The 26,078-nt window shown below is 32.6% G+C and overlaps 1 protein-coding gene and 1 non-coding gene across 3 annotated transcripts in view; one reads left to right on the top strand and one right to left on the bottom strand.

The window, feature by feature from the left end:
- Positions 1-1,288: 1,288 nt before the first annotated feature.
- Positions 1,289-26,078, top strand: part of TECRL (trans-2,3-enoyl-CoA reductase like) — a 169,916-nt gene continuing 145,126 nt past the window's right edge. For both annotated transcript variants that reach the window (XM_043969700.1, XM_043969702.1), the window contains exon 1: positions 1,289-1,547. In XM_043969700.1, the coding sequence (XP_043825635.1) occupies positions 1,320-1,547 (228 nt within the window). In that variant the 5' untranslated portion in view covers positions 1,289-1,319. The remainder of the gene's footprint in view (positions 1,548-26,078) is intronic.
- Positions 21,167-21,273, bottom strand: LOC122733081. The gene has a single exon (XR_006353687.1). It is a non-coding gene; the product is annotated as a U6 spliceosomal RNA (small nuclear RNA).

Raw genomic sequence — 26,078 nt, 5'->3', positions numbered from 1 at the left:
TTTCTTTCTATTTTTCAATAAACCCTTAAAAACCTGAACTCGTTTTATCAGTGATTTTAGTCAGTTTCCCCCAAAACTGGGGGAACAGATTAGAATCCACATTTAGAATCGTAAATTACACACCTTCAATCTAAGATTCACATCCTCTGATCCCAAAGTTTTTTTTTTTCTAACAGGTCTTTTAACCACTCCATAATGTTTTGTTACTTCAGTACCTGATAATGAGACATTTAAAGAAGAAAAAAGCTAAAAACAAAAATTGAAAATATGTTTAAATCTTTTTTAATTAATTAATTTAGAATTTTCCCAAGTTATCTGTAAAAACAAATTTTCACATCAATTTTTAAAACTTTGTATTCCAAATTCTCTTTCTCCCACCCTCCCTTAAGAACTCAAGCAATTCAATGTAAGTTATTCATGTGCAGTTTTTTAAATCTTTATTGAGGAAAAATAGAAGTATCAGAGGGGGACAGGATGATGATGAAGGAAGAATTACACAAATATTACTTTATATCTATTTTCTTCTGACAGGAATGTACAGAACAATGTAGCTAAATAATCATAGAAGCACCAGAGTAGGTTTTTACAGAAGAAATGAGTTCAGGTTCTGTCTTGCACACATTGGCCACATAAACATAGGAAAATCAATTTACATTTCAGTATACTCAGACAACTCTCTAAGCCCATACACTCCCCCCCCCCCGCTTTTTTTTTTTTTCAGGGCAGTGAGGGTTAAGGGATTTGCCCAGGGTCGCACAGCTAGTAAGTGGCAAGTGTCTGAGGCTGGACTTGAACTCAGATCCTCCTGAATCCAGGGCTGGTGTTCTATCCACTGTGCTACATTGCTGCCCAGCCCACACACTTTCAAACAGGTTTTTTACTGGTAGATAAGATTTTGACATTAATGATTTTCCACATAATTTAAATCATTGGTGTGGATTATATTGGCAATCTCATGCATGCATGCATGTGTGTTGTAATCATTTAAGCAACCCAAATCAGAAATGACATGCATTCACCATATTTCTAATTCTGCATTTGCCACAGAATATTAGTAACTATGTCAAATTAACAAACTAAGATAAAAAAAAATCAAAGCAAGAAATGTTGTTTCAAAACACCAGAGCAATTCATAACAGCATGTTATATATAGAAATAGATCAGTCATTGTTTTCAGGTCTGCTAAATAAAACTAGACTCTTGAAATGGCATGTCACTTGACCTTTGAGGGTTTCGTCAGCTGTATTTAACTGATGCAAAGGGAACACATTTGAAAGTGCCCCATGTTGACAGGACAGAGTCTCCTGCTAGTTTTCACAATGTTCAAAAGAAGCAAGACCTCTGCTACAGATAGAAAGGACTTATTTGCCCAAGGAATTACACAGCCCACACTGAAGAATGACATGAATTTTCACGCTTTTTCACAACTTGTACTGTCTACTGGTGGACTGAAATCAACTCCAGCAATTAAACATTCAAAAACCACTCACTTTGAGATCGAAATTCTTGATGCTCAAACCAGAAAGCAGATATGTATTGTGGACAAGGTGAGTTTTATTTTCTTTTTTATTTGCCCCCTCTCAGTATAGATTCTTAAGTTGAAGGAGTCCTGTGCTTCTCTAATGACAGTTTGACATTCTCTTTTATTTTTCCATAAGTAGACCCCACATTTTATTATTTATAAAGAAAGCTATAGTGATTTATGATTTAAAATAGATTTCTTTCTAAATATTGGCAATAATTAAATCCTAATTTATATGATTTACTACATAAATTTGATGATTAGCCACAGAAATAATTTCTGACATTAGTGAAATCTCTACACCTTTCAGAAACTCAAGGTATATTTTCATGTTTTCTTTAAAAAAAAATAATAATGGCAAAGCACTGAATACTTCCATTCAATGTGCCTCCCTATATTTTGTTAGTGTTTGCAGCTTACAGTGAAACTTTGTTATTGAAGCATTTGAGTCACAAGGAGATTTGGATCCTAGCACTAAAACTTGGCATAGGATGGCTTTTTTTTTTTGAGGGGGGTGGTAAGTGGAGATAAAATATGCTTGTTTAAGAAGGAATACTCACTACAATTCTCTATTGTAAGAAATAGATCTACTTCAAAAGTGCAGAGTCAAAGGTCATTATAAGGTTTGTGATAATGTACAATACTGAACATTATATGTTTCAATGTATTCAGATTAAAACATGTTTTATTAGGATAGCATACACCTTCATCTGAGCTTTGAATATTAATATATTGGTATTCTGAAACAAACTTCTTACCTCCAGATAGAGAGTGCAGATTGAGTCAGACCTACATGTATATCACATAAAATATCCTATTTTACATACATCATAATTGCGACATATACACACAAGGCTAATGTGGGGATTTATTTTACTTGGCTATACCAATTTATAATGGATTTTGCTTCCTTGCTTTCTCAATGGCTGGGAGTGTAAAAGTAAAGCACTGAAAGTTAAATTAAATTTTTTAAATGTAAGCATATGATTGAAAGAAAAATAATTCAGAATTTTCCCTCAACCACTAATTATATCAGGGCCAATAATGATTCAAATGATAATAATTTCTGATGAAAATTTTTCAGTACTTGAGAAATATGTATTTAGGTGGCTATAAAGAAGGGGGAGAGGATGCATCTAATTCAAAATCATATGCAGAAACTTGTAAAATGTTTTTCTGAAATTATTAACCCTTATCATTTTCCATATTGTTGTAACATTATGTTTCCAAAGAGAGAATGATGAAATTATAATAGAATAACATATATACTAGTTTAAAGTGATAAAAATTTCAAACACTAAGAATCTCTTAAAATAAAAAAGGGTGGGAGGTGTTTGACATGACACCTGGGAGATTTCAGTTATAAAACTTCAAGCCTGACTTTTAAAGGAAAGATTAAAATTGCATCTTCAAATTTCTATTGACTTAGACAAAATTTTCTCCTTTAAAAGCAAATTTACCTTCAAGATTCTAAGCAGTGACATTATATCAGTTTTAGATTGCTAAGTAAGATATCACTATACTGTTAGTAAATGATGACTAAAATATTATTTGCATTAGAAATTTAACTTTTGCATTTTTAAATGCAAACACCTGTTTTAGCCTGGCTTTAAAACAGATCTTGGAATGTTTATATAGATTGAGGTGACAGTTAAATCAACCTACAGTTAGCAAGTGGGAAGAAATAAAAAACAATATATGCAAAAGTCATTTTGTGAAATGACTTTTTGTCACACTTTGCAAACCTTTTTTCAAACTATATGAACAAAATTAATGTTTAACGTTTAAAATAAACTTTAAAAATTTATGAGTAAGAATGTAGGAAACAGAATTGAACAAAATGAGCTCTTAATCAAAATTGAATAAATATGTACTTTAAAATTCTAAAAGAACAACTTTCAGGATTATAGGAAATCTTAATACTCTGGTAATTTGTAAAGGTAGCCTATTAATGATTATAAAGTATTCATGAGAATGAACACTATTACTGGAACCAGAATGAAAATGATCATTAGTTTCCTTCTCACATTAAATGTGAATGCGTGAATAGAAGCAAGATCTGTTCATCTGCTTATGGACCTTCAAGTATATGTAGCACAATTTTTGACTTGGTAGCCAAATCGAAGGGATCTTATGTGCCTTAACTAGTCACTCATATAGTTTCAGAGGTAGAATTTTAATCAAGGTCTTCCTTACTTCTCTCTGATAACTTTGTATATATCGACATATAAACAAAGATATATAGATCTATAAATATATTGATATACACACATATTGATTCTGGTACATTCTAATTTAACTAAGATGTGAAGATTTTATGTTCTTTGACTTTATTTAAATATTCAAATACTATATATTAGGAAACTAGAACTCTGGAAGGGTATCTAATTAAAAAATTATCCTTCCCATTTCCCTCTGGTGACAATAGAATCAGGGCAATAACATCACATATGACTAATAGTTTTGAAGCAGATAGAAAAATTTAGACAAGTAGTCTGGGAATTAATTGCATATCTTTCTTTTACCAGTGTTGTAGAACAGTGCTTTATGATGTAAACCTTGTTATATCTCAGTATTCTCTTTGATATATTTAATAATTTTTATGGGGGAAAAAGTTATTTCTAAATCATCTTCTTACACCTGAAAGAACAGAGAAAACTCAATAGTGCTTCAATTTCTCCCCTTCCCAACATGGGCCTAAAATTATAATAGCACTTATAATAGAATATAAATAGTGTTTTACAGCTGACATTTTTTTTCTCGAAATAGCCCTGTGTCAGAAGTAGTGAAAGGAAGGAAATAAAGATCCAAAAAGTTGAAGTGACTGAAAACTAGAAGTAGTAAAGGGGGTGGGGATAGGGGCAGGAATCAATACTTCCTGATTCTTTTTGTTTGTTTTTGTTTTGTTTTGTTTTTATTTTTGTTTTTTGTTTTTCCCGGGCAATGAGGGTTAAGTGACTTGCCCAGGGTCACACAGCTAGTAAGTGTCAAGTGTCTGAGGTCAGATTTGAACTCAAGTCCTCCTGAATCCAGGGCCGGTGCTTTATCCACTGCGCCACCTAGCTGCCCCCTATTTCCTGATTCTAACCTAGTATTCTTTCCATTATATCAAGGTTCCTCATTCTCAAACATTTAGCAAGATTTTCATAATTGACTGAAATGTCTACCTTTCAACTCAACCAATTAAAAAGAGAAGTTAGTTTATATTATATGATCATTATTGCCTCAAGAACATAAAGGACCTTACAGTCTGGCTGGAAAGACAAAAGTAGTGCATGAAATAATAAACAAAAAAGTGCTAATCAGTGTGTACTATTCTAGGAAGGAGTATCAGTATTACTGAAGACTTAAATGAAAGGTAAAAGACTCCAAATCAAGTTTATTGCCTCCAAATTCCTTGCTTTTTTCCCATTAGTCCAAAATGCCTCTACTTCTCATTTTTTATTACAGCCATATAGTAATTTGAGAAATCATTCATTTGGGACTCACCTTTCTGATTCTTAATTACTGCTTGCTATTAGTTAGGGAATCATACAAGGGAGAATTTCGAGATAACTTTGGCCTTGGAGAATGAATAGGCTTTTTCTATGTAGAAGGGAATTCACAAATAGAAGAAACAACATCAAAATCATCAAAGTTAAAATATTTAGGATAAACTCAAAGGACTTTGAAGCCAACCTCTCTGAAACAGAAAAGAATATTGGGAAGTCATGTTAAATATGATATTATCAGAAGAGTGGGGTTAGGATTGAGGGGAATGTTAGAAGTTGGGGACAAAAGTATATGACCGGGAGCAGCTAGATGGTGCAGTGGTAAAGCACAGGCCCTGGATTCAAGAATACCTGAGTTCAAATCTGGCCTGAGATACTTGACACTTACTAGCTGTGTGACCCTGGGCAAGTCACTTAACCCTCATTGCCCTGAAAAAAAACAAAACAAACAAAGAAACAAGGAAACAAACAAAAGTATATGACCAACAAAGCAAAAGGAAACCTTTGTATGTTCTTACATGGAAGAATATGATGAAAGTGTTTCATTATATTAATATTTACAAACATATGCATATCTATCTATAGGGAACCATTATAAGTTCAAGGACAAGAGAAGAGCATCTTGAAAATAGTATTTCATTATGTTTAGTCTGTTCAGCACTACTTTGTCAGTGTAATCAAGAATGGATCATGTATGTATGTGTGGATAGTTAGACAGACAGATACACATATCAAAATATAGTTACATGTGTATCTATAGAGAACCATTTAATATAAAAATATAAAGGAAACATACTTTATAACAAAGTAAATAGATTCAAGTAGACAAATATTGTTGTTTTTAAGATATACAGCTATATGAGAAAATTGCATAGAAAAAAGCTACACCTAATCCATGACAAAATTTTGAGAAATAGACAAAATTACTTTTCACATTTTATCATGATAACAGGTCCTTTTCTTCTCTCAGTCAAACAAGTCCTTTGAGAACTTCTTCCTATACCAAGTCAAAATGCAACTATTAAGATGATAGATATATAAAACATTTTAAATGCAGTTTAAATTTACAGTATAAATATAACAATATATTGCAAACATAATTATATATATATTTATAAGATTAGATATTTATAATTATCTTCATCACTTTCCAATGATCTCTCCTTTATCCAAAGTAGAAATAAAGTTAAGTAAAATAAATAAAAACATAAATTGTGTTTTTAAATGCATACAACATTCTACTTATAGTGTCTACCACCTTTCAACAAAGTAAAGGGAAACATGTTTCACTTTCAGACCGTTAGGGTCATAACTGGTCATACTAATCAGAGACCTTAAGTCTTTCAATGCAATTTTTTTGTATATTATTGTAATCATCTTTGATATTATTTTCCTCATTCAACTTATTTCATTCAGATTCTGTCCCTATGAGTATTACAAAGACTATCTATAAAATCAATAGTCTTAATTTCTTATGGATCAGTAACATTCCTTTGCATTTATATGCCATCATTTACTCTACTTAGCCATTCCCCAAAAGGTAGATACTAACTTTTATTCTAGTTTATTCCTACTATAAAAGCAAGGATATGTATGTATGTGTGTGTCTGTCTATGTATCTGTGTCTACACACATATATATGTATATATTCACATATACATATATGTATATTGTGTGTATATACATATGTATTTGCATTTGTATAAGTGTGTATCTATCCTTTTACCTACCTATCTTATCTGTGTGTATACATATAGATATATAGATACACATGTGTGTTTATGTGTATATATATATGGGTACATATGTGTATATATCTGTCTATCATCTATCCATCTATCGATCAATTGATCAATTGATTTCTTGATTGATCTACCTACCTACATATCATGTGTTTGTGTGTGCTTCCTCTCTAGCTTTGACCTCATTGGTGTCTATACTGACTATTTTAGTTCAAATCCAAAGTATTTTACAGAGTAGTTAGAACAATTCATGTTCAAAAAATGAGATCAATACTCCTGCCTTCTCATAGCATAGGATTTGCAATATTTTTCCATTTTTATCTTTGTCAGTTTGATGATTATGACATAAATCATCAAGGTTGTTTTAATTTGCATTTCCTTATTATCAGTGATATGAACAATCCTTTTTTCTTTTGAAAACTGCCTGTTCATGTAGAAATATAACTTCTAAAATTACTAGCCTTGTTCAGAATAATTGGAGTCTAATCTGGATTAACATGTTAAGTAAATGGATGTTAGTGATATAATGTTTAGCATTTGTCAACTGGGAAAGGAAGAATTTGTGGTTATGGAATGATCTTAGTGTTTCCATATCCAAATCAGATCACATTAAGTCATTGTCAATTTTGACTACCCAGTGAGTATTAAAAAGATTTTATTAAAAAAATTAAAAGATAGGACATAAATATCCTTAACAACAGGCATGACAGTTGCACCATCTGGTGGCTACATTAAACACATAGTGTAAAATCCAAAGGAAGTCATATATTAGTTAAAGACTGAGGTAGATTATACAAAATATTAACATTCTGAAAAAGAAGTTATTTTAAGTAACTCCATAAAATGTACATGGTAGTGCTTTTTCTTCCATATTATTTTCACTCTGATAGTTTTAATTTAAATAAATTATTTTAAACAATCAGGGAAATAATGATATCATGACTGTGTACATATGATTTAAAAACGCCAAGGAATTATATGAATTTTTTAAAAATACCGTAGTTACCAAATAAATTGTTTAATATTAGTGAGTCAAAAGTTAGTTCCCAAAATAAATTTTAAATCTTTCAAGCAGTTCTTCAGGTATTGTTCTAAAACACCTTGAACTTCATAGATATAAATTTGAATTTTCAAATATCTTATAAGAACAAGAAAACACACTTCCCCTTCTTTTTTTATCTTTACATAATGAAAATCTAAAATTTCCCAAACTCCTGGGAATCACAGTTATATGTAATGTTAGAGATATACTCAATAATTGCTCATGTCCATAGGGTACTTTAAAGTTAATAAAGCATTTTTCTCACAATGGCCCTGTGATGTACGGTGTGAGCATATTATCATCTTCACTTTGAAGATGAGCATAGTTTGTGACTGAAGTGAAATGAAAGATCTAGACATTAAAATCAAGTCATCTGAGTAAGCATCAAGTGCTTAATAAATGATTGCTGACTGATTGTCTTCCTCTAATGGCTAATTACCTTTACTTTATGACTACCTCTTTGTAATTTAAGAACTAGACAATTAGAAGCTACCTTTCTGACCCTTAGTTACATGTTTCTATTGAATATGATTTACTATAATAAAAAGTATGTTAGAAATCTGTTTTAAAAATTAAAATTAAAAAAATCTCAGTTTCAAATAATCATCATAAATGAGAATTCCTCATTAAATAAGATATTTAAATTGTATATTGTTTAAAATATTACATCCTCAGGGGCAGCTAGGTGGCGCAGTGGATAGAGCACCAGCCCTGGAGTCAGGAGGACCTGAGTTCAAATCCGGCCTCAGACACTTAACACTTACTAGCTGTGTGACCCTGGGCAAGTCACTTAACCCCAATTGCCTCACCAAAAAAAAAAAAATTACATCCTCATATATTAGAGATAAAAACCTAAATATAAAATGGGCTTACATGACATTAAATATGTTTCCAGAAAAATAAAAACCAACACAATGATTATACATACATATATACATTTTCATATATATATGTATGTATGTATATATATACATATATGCCATCTTATATATACATATATCACATCAGTATCATACATACACATATGCATATAGCACACAAATTATATATAGGCATATATACAAATAAATGCACACATGTATGCTATATATACACATACACAGAAATGTTAGTTAAATGCTAAATTATTTTTTCTTGTGGAGGCAAAATGAGCTAAAATGAATAATCTCCAAATTATTTATGTTTGATTTTCATATGTTGTCAGAGACACTCTAAACAAGCATGCATGATTATCCTACTCTATATGCTTCAACTCACCCCAAACCCAACCACTGTCTTAGAACTCAGGTAGGTATATCAGACTTGGTTTGGAGGGGATGGTGATGTGGAGTTTCTACATTCTCCCTACCTACATTGAAACTAATGACTCAATATTAAATTTTACTCTAATATGGATGACAGTTCTTGAGAACTATTTCTTTAATTTCTTCTTCATTTCATATGTAATGAGCCCTAACTAAATACTTTGTTTTTTCTGATATGAAGAATTTAAATTTACTAAAATAATATCACATATATGAAGTGGTAAAATTGATGAATGGGTAGATACTTTAAATAGATTTTATAATATAGTTTAAGACATTAATAGTTCTATTAAAGTAAACATTCCCTCTTTTAGTATAAAATCAATTTGTGCCTTTTTCTTCGGTGGAATTTTTATCCATGTTACTCACATAGGCACTCTCTCATCATACATTCTTCCATTGCATATTATTTTAGTAGATTTGATTCACATTTTTTGTTTTCACATCACCAACCTTTCCTCCATTATATTTTTCCTTCTACTCTCTCCCAGTGAGCCACAAATTAAAACAAAGAATTTCTCAAAAGAAGGGGAAAATTAAGCAAAATGAATCAACATATAGAAAAACTCTGATGTCATATGCTGTTTCACATCCACTGACCCCACGTTTGTTAAAAAAACAAAACAAAAGACAAACAAACAAAAACAGGTGGACATGTCTTTCCATACCTCTTCTTTGATCAAACCTTGGTCATTCAACTTTTTAAATATTCTGTTCTATTGCTTTCAACATATTAAATAATTGACATTCTTTTCTAAGATTTACACAAAGTTTAAATGAGGGAAAATGCAAGCAGAAAAAACCCATCAGTTGATTTATTTAATCCTTTAGATGACTGGCTTCTTTTATTTCCTTATTCTCTTTAATTTCCAGTAATAATATCAGGGAATCATTTAATGGATTTCTTCTTGTACTTGGGCTGTGTGTGAACTTTTAAAGTGAGTGCTGATTTATAGGTTCCAAAATTGACTTGGACCCATTCCTTACTCTTTCCTTTCCACAACCTGAAAGATTCTTCAGTACTCTTTGTTTTATTTGCCTTTTTGAAAGCATTCAAAGACTTATAAATATTCTAATACATTTCCCTAATGTTTGTGACCAGTTATCTTTTACCTTTTCAACCCTTTAATTATTACAAACATTATTATAAATTTCTTGGTTTGTGAGGTTGACTCAAATAGGCATAAATCATTTTCTTTTTCAAAGTAGTTGGTACAAAGTTTCAAAGAGTCTTGAATACATTATTTTGTGTATTTAAGTGAAATGTATGAAATAAAAGCAAGTCTTAAAATACAGTCCTGTATTAGAAAACATTTTTGGCATGTCTAATAAATATAAAGGATGCAAAAAATGTTATAATTCATTTTTTGCTCACCTTTTGCAGAACTACTGAATAGAAAAATGCCAAATTCTAATGTCTTTGATATGATGGCTTTTATGATATCAATAATTTAGTTACAGGGTTTCAAAGACTGTTTATTAGACTCTCCAAACTATATTTCACAGAATCATAGTATTTAAGAGTTGTAAGGAAACTCAGCAGGCACCTACTCCAACCTATAGAAGAAAGGAATCTCCAGTGTAACATACCTGGTGAGTGATAATTCATCCTTTTCTTAAAGACCTCTAAGAAGAGGGAATACTACTTCTAAGATATATGGTAGTAAAGAAAAAAAGCAACATTATCCATGTTTATCTATTTGGCTTAATTAAATATAAAATAAACTTTGCAAATTAATTTCACAATATAACTTCATAACTATTGATTTTTTTAAAGTTTCAGATGAAAATTTCTTAAAAAATCAGGGAATATATCAATGAAACAAAACTTCATTATTGATAGATGTTAAAGCTTATCATTTAAGAGTTTGATGATTCTTCTATGTTAACTCATAAGAACCTGCTTTGTAAATATTTGATGAAGACATCTTTCATGATGATCTATGGTGTAATGAGAAAAAAAAGTCTATAAGTCTCTACTGCAAAATTATATGTCTGCACAAGGTACTTAAATTCTGTTCACCTTAGTTTTCTGCATTGTGAAACAATGTTTGAGATTTTAAATGGATTCCACTGGGAAGTTGTCAGTTAAGGAATAGATAGTATTTTTTAAAGGGAGTAAGCATCACATAAATGCACAATATTATTTGTAGTGAGGAATAAGTGATTCTAATTATAAGTCCCCTAATCACTTGAGTCCCACTCACCATTCCAATTGGTGAATTATAAAATAAATAATTGACAGGTAACAGAAACAATGAAATGTTAATGTCTTAACAAAGTGAAAATTATTTATGATTCGTAATTTTTTCATGAGCTTGAAGAATTTCTTCAGTAAAATTATATAATTGGAGAGCAGCTACCCATCTATTGGCCAAAGGAGAATCCATGCCTCTAATGGCCTTAAAAACAAAACAAAACAAAACAAAACATATTCTCTATTGACAGTCATTGCAGGGGAAAAAAACCCAACAATGATATATTAGTCAAGAAAAGAGATTGTTCTGATTGTTGGAAGAGAAACAGGCCTAAGTCTTTTTTGGCTTTCTTCCAAGCTATAGAAAAAAACAGGAAGAAATAGGCCCAGTCAGCCCAGATGAGCAAATTGCCCAAAAGAGATTCTGTGACAAGGGGAAGGAGCATTAGGATAATATAAGAAATGAAAGGAATTCAGGGCCCTGGAGGATTTAAGATGTAAGGTGACTAGGTCATAAATGTTCCTTACATACATGTTTAACTACTATTATACTCTATGTCAGGGCTGCTTAAACTTTTTCCACTCCCTACCCGTTTTTGTCCAAGAAATTTTTGCGACACCCAGCTATATAGGTATATAAAATAGATATACATAACCTCTTACTTTTGCCAAATATTTTGACCCCCGCATTCTGTTTTGTGAGCCCATATGAGGTCATGACTCACATCGTAAGGAACTTTGCTTTATATTGTTGTTCATTCATTCCATTATTATTTTTAAACTGTAAGAAAAGATATACTACTTGGGCTGGGGGGAAGTGATATTATTATTGCTCATACTATTCTATCTCAGTGAATGACTTTACTATGAGTTAACTGTCCTCTGGCTGAGTTGATGGTAAGCAATGGTGGAAGTTATTCTCCATATTGTTGTTCTTTTGGGTGGTGGTCTGGGGTGTGTATGTGTGCTTGTGCATGTGTGTGTGTGTGCATATGTGTGTGTCCCAGCACTTCCATAGCTCCTTCAGAATTTGTCATTTTTCTTTCTTGTCATGTTATTTTAATTTGCATTTCTCTAATCAATAGTGATTTAGAACATTTTTATATGAGTATAGATAGCTTTGATTTCTTCTTCTGAAAACTGCCTGTTCATATCATTTGACTACTTGTCAATTGAAGAGTGGCTCTTATTGTTATAAATTTGACTCAGTTTTCTATATATGTATCTATAAAATTTTTAAGTAAATACCTACAGAATACTTTGAACCTATAGGTAGCTGTTCTCCTGTGGACCAAATATGTAAGTGTGGGTTGGGGGAAAGAGTTATATAGTTCAGAGGGGGAAATACATATGTGTATGGATAAGTATATCCACACATTTACATATATACACAAATATATTCATATATATACACATATACATACATATAGTACCTGATTCATGAAACATTTAGTTACTATGCAAAAAGTATGCTCCCTCTTACTTCTGGAACATAATTGAATCTGACTTAGTTTTATGTTGACAAAAAACTGTTGGATAAAAAGATACTGGTAGTAAATGTTGCTAATTTAGTGTATAATGAAAGAATATCTTGGGAAATTCTTACAGAAACATGAGGGGTTTTTGGTTTGAGTGAGAATGGTCTCCTGTATTATTCCAATTAATGTAAATTAAATTAAAAAATAAAGAGAATTTTTTAAAAAGAAAGTCCCTGAGAAAAACTTTTTTTAATTGAAAAAAATTAAAAATGAAAGAGCAAGAATTAAAGAGAATTTCCTCCGCCCAAATTAATAGATATTATAGGATACGCAAAAATAGATACTAAGAAAAAGACAAGGGCTAGGGACCTTGAGGGTGGGTCACAGAATTTCATTGATAGCCATAACTCTGGAAGGGGGATAGGACATGTTTTAATATACTCTAGAATATATTAGAATTGCACTTAGAAGAAGGCATGATATTTATAAAGTTGTGAATAATCACTAGAGAAAGATCTCAAAAAGCAAACATGAGAACTGTTAGTAGAAAATATAGTAGAGAAATTCAATAAAATTGGACTCCAGGAGTAGTAGAATGTGTCATACATAACAAAAAATAGAGAAATAAAAACTACAATTTTTGGAAGATTAACATCAGAGGGAAGAATGGAAATTGTTGTGATTTCGATAATAATGAAAGAAATCGTGTTTAACTAACCCTCAACTACCATTGCCAAATTCTAGAGTGTAATAATCAAGTAGTTTTCCAAGTAACCTAAATGCAACACTATACATATCAGTAAGAATGGCATAAGATTTCTAAAATAGAACAAAAATGTTAGATGAGGCTGAAATGAATCTACCAAAGAACTAAGGAAATTGACCCATACTCTAAAATTTAATACCTAATGAGTTCAGAAATTTTATTTTTGTCATAAGAAATCCAGAAATGGGCAGGGATTTTGCATGCAAATTGATCATATAAATTAGACCCAATGTTTAAAAAGAATCTTAAATTAATTCAAAAAGTCAGGATTATTTGACATCCTTTTTAACTACAATACAATAAAATTTGAATCAATGCAGGAAAGATGAATAAAATAGTTTAAACAAATGAAAGATAACAATGAAATCCCAATGGATTAAAAACCAAAATAATAAAAATTGAAGAAAATTATAATAATGAGACAGTATACTAACCCATATGAGAAGCACTGAACAGGTACTTTGAGCAAAATATATATCCTTGAACACTTCTATTCCCAGAAGAGAAAAAGGGAGGTGTATAATATTGAGTATTCAATTTTAAAAAGAAAGAAAATTAACAAATTAACAATTCCCCCCAAAGTATGAAAAGATTGAGGTGGTGTTAAATAATTAGCAATAAAATTGAACTATTGATAAACATGTATTTTAAATTAATATGAAGTTAGTGAAGTTGAGTTTGTTTATTTGCATTTTAAATGAGAACAATACTAAATTAACAAGTAAAAGGTAAATAGGTGGTATTTACAACAACTGGTGGGGAAAAGTATATAAATTACCAAAACAACAAAATAGGGAAAAATAAAAACTTAAATGAAATATATAAATATCTACAAAAACATTTAAATTAATGTAAAAGGTAATAGGTAATTTAAATAACATAATGAGAGAAAGAGAAATTAAGTAAATAAAATAAAATTACCATTATAAAAGGGAGGATAAAAGACTAGGTCCACTAAAATTTAGGAATGAATTGTCATAAATTGTCATGAAGTCCATTTTCTCCTGTGTTGCCTGTGCTTTAACAAAGACAGTACTTTAAAATATGGCTTCCCCAATTCCCAAGTCAAGGAGAGAAGGAGTGGGAATGGCAGATAAAACAAAAAATAGTCCTGGATGGGAAACCATATTGTAGTGAAACAATCCCTGCATTTTTAGTTACAGGGCCTGGGTTATGTTATCGGCTTTCTTAAATATCTTTGTGGCCTTGTTCAATTCACCTAAATTTCGTAGTCGGCTTCCTCCATTTCTGGAACAGTCCATATCCTTTATTATTGCTGACCCCACAAATAACACATTAATGACTGGAACATTCATGTTCAATGAACAGGTTCCAGACCAAAAAGTCAATTCTACCTGGGGGCCTATCTTTGATAAGATGTTTAGGTTTGAAAATTTCTTTTAAGTCAATCAGTCATGACATATAAAGTAATATGCTTCTTCTAATTTGTAATTAGCAATGTAAAATTTCTTTCTTGCCATACATAATGCAAATTACATTAATAACAAAATTGCAACATTACGTTTTTTTTCAGGGCAATGAGTGTTAAGTAACTTGCCTGAGGTCACACAGTTAGTAAGTGTCAAATGTCTGAGGCCGGATTTGAACTCAGGTCCTCCTGAAACCAGGGCCATTGCTTTATTCACTGTGCCACCTAGCTATCCTGCAACATGTTAGATTGTAAAGACATGTTGAAATGTTCTACTTATAATTCTCTGGGAATAATAAATAATAACATTAGAAACTAAGTATATAGCAGTGCACACTTACATTTCTCCAGAAGTGTCATGTTCTGTTTAACTAACCTTTGTATCTTATTATAACATGTTCATCATCATAAATCTTGGTTAAAAGACTTTGTAAGCTGATTCAATTACTTTTGTTCAAGGTTCATATTTTCCCAAACAACCTCTGATTAATCATAAAGATTTTTAGGCCCCTTAACTGTGGACAAAAGTAATGGCTGGTAAACAGAGATATTATACTTTTTAAGGAAGCAATATTCTTCATTGTTAATGAATAAATTGTAATACTCTTAAAAGGACAATAATAAAAGTTAGGTAAAGGTCAAGATATACTGAGAGAACACCGTGATCATGTTGCTATTAGACAGTTCTTCATCCAGCCTGTGAGGACTATTTAGAGAAGTCAAGCCAAGTCAACAAATCAACAAGCATTTAAGTAATTAGTATTTTTTGTGCATTGTGCTAGCACTAGGAATACAAAAAGAAGCAAAAATATGATTCCTACCCTCAAAAACTCATATTATAAGGGTGAATATATTGTTTAAAAAGTTATACTTACAATATATGTATGGTAAAATTGGACATCAGTACTACAGGGAAAATATTTGCAATGGGAACAGGTACAGATGGATGAGGCCCCCAGCAGAAGGTGATATGGGAACTGAGTTTAAAAGGAATACAGGAAATGGAGTTAAGGAATAAGAACATTTTAGACATATAGAACCATCTATTAAAAAAGGGATAGTTGGGAGATAAAATTCTGTGTTCAAGGAATAGAAAGAAGGCCTGAATCTTAGTGTATGTAGAGGATACTAAAGGGTACAAAGACAAAAAAGATAGAAAGAGACAAGCTTGAAAAGGGCTGTGGATGCAAAACAAAGCATTTTCATTTGAGTCTTAAGATAAGTTGAGACACTGGTGTTTACTGAGTGTGTATTGTGATGGATTACATAGTTAAAGCAACAATTTAGGAAAATTATTTTGACTGCTGATTGGAGGAAGAATGGAAATTGGAATAGATTTGAGGCACAGAGTCCCATTAGAAGACTAACAATACCAGTACTTGGTATATTCCCAAATATGATTAGGGAAAAAGGAAAGGAACCTTTATGTTCTAGAATGTTTATAGTAACTCTTTTTGTGGTGGCAAAGAAATGAAAGTTGTAGGGATGCTCATCCACTGGGGAATGGCTGAACAAGTTGTGATATATGATTGTGATGGAATACCACTGCAGTATAAGAAATGAGCTCAATGATTTTAGAAGAAAAAAAAAACATGGAAAGACTTGCACAAAATAATGAAGAGCAAAATGAGCAGAACCAAAAGAACATTGTATACAGTAAAAGCAATAATGTTTTAAGGATGACTTTGAGTGAATATGTTATTTTGCTTATTATAAATACCCAAATTAACTATAGAGGCCATATGAAGAAAGATGCTATCTGCCTCTAGAGAAAGAACTGATAAATAATATATGATAATTTAACATACATGCATATATACATGCATGTACATGTCTGAGGCATATACATTAACAGACACTTACATGTATGTGCACATGTGTGTACACATATATAAACAGGTGTATGTGTGTATACCTATTTATTTCTAGTGGGTGCTAGCTCTACGGTAGGTGGTAGGAAAGATTTACATGATAATTCTGTTGTGTATTTAAAAGGAATAGCAAGTTTTGAAAGTAGCCTTTCAGTTTAAAGTACAGTCCTCTTTTTTATTATACTATGTAATGGAAATGCTTGTTTTATTCCATAAATTTAAAAAAAACTTAAAGATTATTGTAATGATCCAGTCATGAGATTATGAGTATACATATTAGAGTTAGTGACTGTGTGAATAGAGACAAGATATATAATGGAAATATTATGAAAGTAGAAGCACCAATATTTGATAGGTTGCATATATTGAGGATGACACCTAGCTTGGGAGCCTGGGTGAATGTGAGGATGATGGTACCCTTTTTACAGTAATAGCTGGGAAGAGTGAAAGTGTGTAGAGAGGAAAGTTAATGAGTTCTGTATCTTTTAAATACTTATGAAATATCCAATTCAATATGTTCAAAAGTTAATGGTAATATGAGTTTGAAGCTCTGGAGAGATACTAGTGATGGATGTAGAGATTGGAGAATGATATGTTTAAAATTCATAATTGAATCTATTGGATCTGATAGGATCATCTAACAAGATATTTAGAGGGAGCAGCAAAAAAGGCACAGAAAAGAATGTTGAGAAATACTCACTATTGATAAATATGATCTAGATGAGACTGAGGAAGCTCTCAGACATACAATAAGAGAACCATGAGAGAGAAATGACATAAAAAGCAAAAAGAAAGTATACCAAGAAGAGTAGCAGAAAGGTCAACAAAATGAGAATTTTTTTAAAAGGCTTTTAATTTGGTAATTAAGACATAATTAGTTACTTTAAAAAGAACAATTACAATTAAATGATGTTTCCATAGAGTTTAAAGGAGAATGAGAGGAAAGGAAATAAAGGCAAGAGGCATAAATGGCTTTCTAGAGTTTAACTGAGAAAGGAAGGGAAAAATATACTATGATAGTTTACTGGAATATTTGGATCAAGTGACATTAGAGATGTTGTTGCTGTTGTTGTCACTATTTTCTTTTTAAGAATGGGATAGATGTGGATGTGTTTGCAGGACATACTGAAAGAACCAGTAGACAGGGAGAGACTAAATATTAACAAAAAATTAAGAAAGATGATTAGTATAATCCTCTAGAGAAGAGGGGATTATGGAATAAAGGGTGTTTCTAGAATTGTAAAAGGACTTGCTAAGCAGTACTGACAACCTAGGGATTGCACATTTCTCTTTTCTTCAATTTATTTCAGTCATCCAGATAATTTTCTAAACCAACCTTCTAGACTAGGAGATCTAATCTATTATAATGACAGGAATCTTAGGGGCATAAACTATGAACAGGTAATAATAACACTGCTCATTAACATTTTATAACTATTCACGCAAGTTTCTTTGTTCTCAAGAGTGCAATAAGGTAGACATTGCACGCATCTCACAGATAAGGAACCCAAAATCTGTTGATTTAGTTGACTTGGGCAGTCAGAGGTATACAGGTGAAAGCATAAATTTCTAATATTAATTCCATTCTGCTTCATCACCACTACAGACTCCCCATATTCCTCTAAAACGTAGGAAGCAGTGATTTTATGGTGGGACCAGACACAATTGTTAGACCCTCATTGATTGTTTTCCCAAGGGTAATTGTACTCTCATATAAACACCATGCCCAGATTTAGTTTTGCTTTAGAAATCCAGTTTAGGTAAATTTCTCTAAGGTATTTTGCAAATTCCAATTCTTAAAACAACTAAACGAAACTAAAATAACCCAATCCTGGCTAGTTTCATCTTCCTTCCCTTCCCCTTAATCCCGCTTTAAACTTCTTCAAAACTGTTTCAGCTCTCCCTCTCTTGTTCAATTTCTAACTCAAGATGCCATAAGAATTTTTAAGCAACCATATCTCTATCTTCTTTGGCATAAATTTGTAAGAATTATCATTATGTGTGGGTAGAGGAATTAGTCATGACTTTTGTCATTATTTATAAACTAATTAAACAAAGGTATATACGTATAATTGGGAAAGTAACTATCATAAGAGATTATTCTAAAATTCAGTTTCTGTAACTGATAAAGTTATATACAAACATATTTTTATATCTATAACACTCATATAAAAATGAGCTTAATATTTTCCTGACTTTTCTGCTTTCCATTTGTTAAGAAATTATAATATACTATTTAGTGAAAATAAAGGGACAGTTATCATTGTAAAAACATGAAGAAAATTTAATCATGATGACAAATCTTATCCTTTTGCACTAGAGGAAACATAGATTCAGTATGTAAGAACTAACATCCATGTGATGGAAAAAAATTCACCCTGTCCCACATCAGTCTCTACTAATCATTTAATGAGAACACAAATCCCATTAAATTTAATAGAAGATACTGTATGCATCAGGAATGTGGTAATACCAATAGATATTTAATTTAAATTTTATAGAGTAGTTAATACTCTAAGGAATAATTGGGTTCCTCACTTCTTTCAGGATTTCAAAGGCATCCCTAATATTGTAGTTAATCACATCCAATCTAACCTAACACTTCTCACTAGATTTGGAATACTGATACAAGAAAAGACATTTCAAATAGACTGGGTCAATAGGGTAGAAATGTAAGATTATGTCATGGTTGTTACTGTAAAGATCTTAAGGATAGGTGCACAACCGTGTAGCCACAGAGTAACCATTATGTATTGTGAATTGGCCAAAGCCATCATAGGCTCATCTAAGAGATGGAAAAGAACTTAGAAGTCTTTTAGTTCCTTATGACTCCTTATCATTTTACATATAAAGAAACTGAGGTTTTAGGGTTTCTACAAATTTTTTTTTTATAAAATTGCCCAAATTATACAACTACTAAGTAGGAGAGCCATGACTAAAAGTACAAGTCTTCTAAACTTTCTAAATTAATACTAATACCCTTTTTGCTAATAATGTCACATTTACATAGTTTTATGAAGCTATTACATTTATAAAGCACATTAAGGCTTAAAAAGCAAGAAAAATCTATGAGATGAATAGCTAAAATATTATTATGCCCGATTTGATGAGGATATAAATTCTAAGAAATTATCTGATTAAGTTCAAAAAGAGTATTCAACCTTGGGGTTTTGAGTCAAGTACTCTAACCACTAAAGGTGGGATATAAATATACATATGTATGTATATAGATAGATAGATCTGGATTTGAACTCGGGACTTCTTGACTCAAGGCCTAACACTCTATGCTTTAACCAGTGCCTAGAGAAGGATATATGTGTGTATACATATATGTGTTTGTAATGTATCTATCATCTATCTACCTATCTGTCTATCTATCTACCTATTATCTGTATACATTATATATGTACGTGTATGTATACGTATACACATACTAGTTGTATACTGGCTGTGTGATCCTAAGCAACTATATTTAACCCTTTTTTTGCCTCAGTTCCTCTTCTATAAAGTGATCTGGGGGAGGAAATAGCAAACAACTCCAGTATCTTTGCAAAGAAAACCCCAAATGGGGTCACAAAGAATTGTACATGACTGAAATAACCAACAAATAACAAGTAACATATGCTTATTTGACATCAGATAACAGAAGGATATAAGATCCTTGAGGACATAGACTGTTTCATTTTTGCCTTTTATCTCTGGCACCAATGCCCATGTCTGACAAATAGTGTGCACTTAGTAGTAAATGTTTAGTGATTTAATTGTTAATTGAATCAATCAATTCTTCAAAGAATGTTTTAAGATAACACTGATTAGTTTGGGATATTCCAAAGATTATTTTGCACTGTTGATTATTTTTCAATGAGATAAAGTAGAATTTGATTTCATTTGGATACTTCTTTTTTAAAAAATATGCTCAGGGGCTTTTGAACAATGAGTGTATTTTTAATAAATCTCAAAATTAAACAAATTGTTTGACTTCTTCCAAAGCTCATAAGCACTGACATAATGAAGTCTTTAATCCTGATACAGAATTTGAGATGTTGTTGATTAAGCTACTTTGCAAAAGTGATGAGAACTTAGGAGTAGAATTGCAGAAACAATACTATGCCCAGGAAACTGTCTGCCTATCCTTAGACAGAGAGAGAGAGAGAGAGAGAGAGAGAGAGAGAGAGAGAGAGAGAGAGAAGAAGCAAACAAAACCCCAAACAAAAAATAACTTTTTAAATTTTATTTTGTTTTTTTAATTATTATATTTATGCTAATAGTAGTACTAGTAGTATTGCTATATGAAACACTGCCCCATTATTCACACAACTGATTTATCAGTAATTTTAGCTTCACAAATTTTCGTGTCATCCTTGCGTAGGGGAGATGATAATCTTCTCTGTATTGTTCTAATTTTAGTATATGTGCTGCCAAAGCAAGCACTATCAGTAATTTTAGAAGAGGGTTAATATTGACTTAAATAAGCCCTTAATGGATAGAAATATGAACATTAAGTGAAGGTTGGAATTTCAGGAAGTGTGATGGAATTAATTTTGGACTGGCAGACTCTTCCATTGCTCTAGTGCCCTTCTTAAATTTTGTTTTTTTCCAAGGTTAAATACCTCTACCTGCCTCCCTTCCTCCTACACTTTGTTATATCATGTTTTTAGATAACTAACACTCTTTGTTACCTTGTTCTGGATATGCTGTAGTTTGTCAAAATCCCTCAGAATACAGTCCTTATAAATATACAAAATTCCAGATGGTTCAAAAAGCACACAGTAGAATAGGACTTTAAATTTCTTTAAATCAAAAATTATAGTTTTATTAACTGACTTTAAACATTAGTTTTGAAAGGGTAATGATGAGCAATCATATCCTGGTATTATTTCATGTTGAGCTTTCAATCAATTTCTTCAATACTTCAAGGATCCTTGATTTTATGAGGGTAGTTCCTCCAACAATCAAGCTCAAGTACTTTAAAAAGTTTCTTTGGTTGAAAGTATCATTGTCCTAGGGACACTGTTGAATTTCTGGCCTTAGTTTAGCATGTCTTTAAATGACATACTCATATCCATATACCTGAATGTGATGCCTTTGTACCATAATAGGATCAGCTTAACTTTGTAGTTTACTGGCAAGATCTTTGAAAACCTAGTGTGAGCTACATGACAAGAATCAGACCAAAACATTAGTGAAAATTTTAGTGAGGTAAAACCCCTAAATCCCATTGTTCCCACTTATAGAAATGTTTTTCAATTCTGTATATTCTATAATCTGTATACTACTGTCATTATCTGTCAGTTTTGTGTCATCTGTGCATTTGATTAGAAATCAAAACAATTTGCATCTTTGTTTAAGGCTTTTGTTTTGTTTTTTTATTAGTCAGGGTGTGACCAAGGACAGAACTTTGTCTCATGTATCCCTATGTACATTCCTTTAGGTTGACATCAGACTATTAATTTATTCAACCAACTACAGATCTAACTATATTATTAACTAGCCATCATTTTATTCATGAGTATCTCTTTTTTTTGTTTTGTTTTGTTTTGTGGGGCAATGGGGGTTAAATGACTTGCCCAGGTTCACACAGCTAGTAAGTGTCAAGTGTCTGGGGCCGGATTTGAACTCAGGTCCTCTTGACTCCAGGGCCAGTGCTCTATCCACTGCTCCACCTAGCTGCCCCCCCCCATGAGTATCTCTTGATCTCACATGCTTATTGAAGCAAAAGGCAAAATGTTTATGAGATTCCCTCTCCTTCACATTACCTTGACATGTAATTTTTTTAAAAATAAATATATTAAGTTTTTAGAGACCTCTTAGTATACATAGTATGGGTCCTCTAAACAATAAATCATATATACAATGCTTTAAAGTATACAAAGTACTTTACGTACATGATTTCATTCTTGGCTCACAAAAGCCATATGAGGTAGCTATGGTAACTATTTTTTTTATCATCCTTATTTTATAAAATAGAAAATTGAGGTAGAGAAAGTAAATGATTTTTTGATGGCCAAAAATCACAAATCTCTTAAGTGTGAGAGGTGTAAGAACCCAAGTACTCTGATTCCAAATTCACTAGCTACTGAGAACTGCTTCTTCTAATTAGAATGCTACAAAATATTCACTTAAAAGTAAATTGTAAGGGACAGCTAGGTGGCGTAGTGGATGAAGCACTAGCCCTGTATTCAAGAGGACCTGAGTTCAAGTCTGGCCTCAGAAACTTGATACTTACTAGCTGTGTGACCCTAGACAATTCACTTAACACTCATTGCCTGCCCCCCCCCAAAAAAATATATTGTAGAAATAAAGACTTAATTTAGGAAATGAAGGAAAGCTATAATATGGATAAGTGAGAGGACAATCATATGATCTAGAATAATTAAGAAAAGCATTTATTTAGGAATAAAAATAAATAGTTTACAAGACAGTGAGATAAGCCCACTAGGAAAAAAAGGAGTACCCAGTTAAATAATAGTATGCAATAAGTCTAAATAAATAGGTTAGATTAAATTGATCTCTTTTAAAAGAGAAAAAATTAAATGAAAAAATATGTGTAAAGGAATTTAAATCCTTCCTAGAAAAAAAAAAGTATTGAAAGTAAGGTCTTAGCTTTGTGACAGGGGAAAAATGGATCAAATGGAAAATAGCATTTCTAGAATTTTATGTTGCATTTCTAATTCTATTACTGGATATTTTTTTAATCTTCATATGTGTCTGTCTTCAAATATATAAAAAGGATTAATTATTTCTTATGGTTTTGGTGGAACATTTGGTAAGATGGATCAACTGTATTCATCACCAGAAAACTACAAGAAATATACCAAATAAAGTAAAACAACAAATGGAAAAATACTAAGAAAAAGGGAAAAAAACTTTTAAAAATGAATGAAGGTGGGGGGGCAGCTAGGTGGTGCAGTGGATAAAGCACCAGCCCTAGATTCAGGAGTTCCTGAGTTCAAATCCAGCCTCAGACACTTGACACTTACTAGCTGTGTGACCCTAGGCAAGTCACTTAACTCCCATTGCCCTGCAAAATAAATAAATAAATTTTTAAAAAATGAATGGAGGGGACTTCCGGGGTGGAACCAAGATGGCAGAGGAAAGACAGTGAGCTCCCAAACTCATGACACAATCACTCCAAAATACATCCAAATAACACCATAGGAAAATGCCTGGAGCAGCAAAACTCACAGAAGAATGTGCTGAAATCATCTTCTAACCAAGAATGGCTGGGAAGGTCAGAAGGAGGGAGTTGCTGTGCTGAAACAGGAGTCCAGCCCAACCCCACAGTCACCCTGACACAGATCCAGTCCCAGCAAGGCCTCACCAGAGAAGGAGAGCCCCAGAGCCTCTGAATCAGCTGAAGCACTGTGACTAAGGTCACAGTCTGGTGAGATGGCTGAGTCCTGGGCAGGGGTGAGACTACAGGGGTCTATGCTGGTGCTGAGGCAGAACTTGGGTTTTTCACCCCTCTTGGGAACAAGGAAGTAGGCTTGAGTAGCAGTGGCCCAGGAGGGGGAGGGGCACAGGCTCATTGGAGCTAACAACCACAAAACATAAAGCTGGTTGATTAGCAAGTTGGTCTGGGGTTATCTATGGACCAGGGAACAGGCCAGGCAAGTGAAGAACCAGATCCTCCTTAAATCATACCACCTGAGACTTCTTAAGCTTTGGATACTGCTGCCTGGAAACAGTGCCCCACTTTAAGGAGCTAAAAGTCAAGTAAAAGAAAGGCAAGATGAGTAGACAGAGAAAGGTGAGGACCATAGGAAGTTTCTTCAGTAACAAGGAAGACCGGGATGCACCCTCAGAGGAAGATGTCAACATCAGGGCCCCTATATCTAAAGCTTCCAAGAAAAATACGAATTGGTCTCAGGCCATAGAGGCACTCAAAAAGGACTTTGAAGGCAAAGTTAGAGAGGTAGAGGAAAAAATGGTAAGAGAAATGAGGGTGATGCAGGAAAGACATGAGAAAAAAGTCAACAGCTTGAAAAACTAAATGGAAAAGCTCTCTGATATAAAAAAAAATGCCTAAGAATTAGGATTGAACAAATGGAAACCAGTGACTTTATGAGAAACCACACAAGAAAGCAAATCCAAATGAATAAAAGAATAGAGGGCAATGTGAAATATCGTCTGGGAAAAACTGCTGACCTGGAAAATAGGTCCAGGAGAGATAATTTGAAAATTATTGGTCTATATGAATACATAATCAAGGAAAGAGCTTAGACATCATCTTCCAAGAATTTGTCAGGGAAAATTGCCCTGAAATTCTAGAAGAAGAAGCTAAAATAGAAATTGAAAGAATTCACCCATCACCTCCAGAAAGAGATCCCAAAAGGAAAACTCCTAGGAACATTATAGCCAAATTCCAGAGATCTCAGGTCAAGGAAAAAATATTGCAAGCTGCCAAAAAGAAAGAATCCAAGTACTGTGGAGCCCCAAGCAGAACAGCACAAGATTTAGCAGCTTCTACATTAAAGTACTGGAGGTTATGGAATATGATATTCCAGAGGGCAAATGAATTGGTATTACAACTGAGAATAACCTACCCAGCATGACTCATCATAACCTTTCAGAGGAAAAAATGGGACCTTAATGAAAAGCAGGACTTTCAGGTATTCATGATGAAAGTACCTCAACTGAATGGCAAATTTGACTTTCAAATACAAGACCCTAGAGAACTATAAAAAAATTGGAGTTGTGGGACATACCTGGGGTTGTACAGTGGGTGACTGTCTTGTGTCTGAGGCCGAATTTTGGCTGGTATCCCCTTGGGTCCAGGGGTGATGCTTTGTCCACTGTGTCACCTAGCTGCCCCATGATGACATCCTTAGGGTTAAATTGAAGGGTGAGGGGAATGTACTAGGGGAGGGGGAAGGGCAGAGGTGAAATCCTTCATGAAAGAAACAGGAAAAGGCTTATGGAGTCTGGGAAGAGATGGGAGAAGAGCAGGGCAGTAAATGAATTTTACACTCATCAGAAAAGGCTCAAATACCTTAAACTCATCAGAGTTGGCTCAAGGAGGGACTAACACACATACCCAACTGGGTGGAGTAATCTATTTAATCTGGGCAATAAATGATCTTAACACTCATCAGAATTGGCTCAAAGACCTCAATCTCATTAAAATTGGCTCAAGGAGGGAATAATGTACACACTCAATTGGCTGGTGTAATCTCTCTGACCCTGCAGGAAAATAGGAGGGGAAGGGGATAAAGAGAAAAAGAGCAAAAGAAGGA

Source organism: Dromiciops gliroides, chromosome 6, assembly GCF_019393635.1.
Source record: "Dromiciops gliroides isolate mDroGli1 chromosome 6, mDroGli1.pri, whole genome shotgun sequence".
NCBI classification, from domain to species: Eukaryota; Metazoa; Chordata; class Mammalia; order Microbiotheria; family Microbiotheriidae; genus Dromiciops; species Dromiciops gliroides.
Note: the sequence above shows the minus strand (reverse complement) of the source record. Positions and strands in the feature narration are given on the sequence as shown.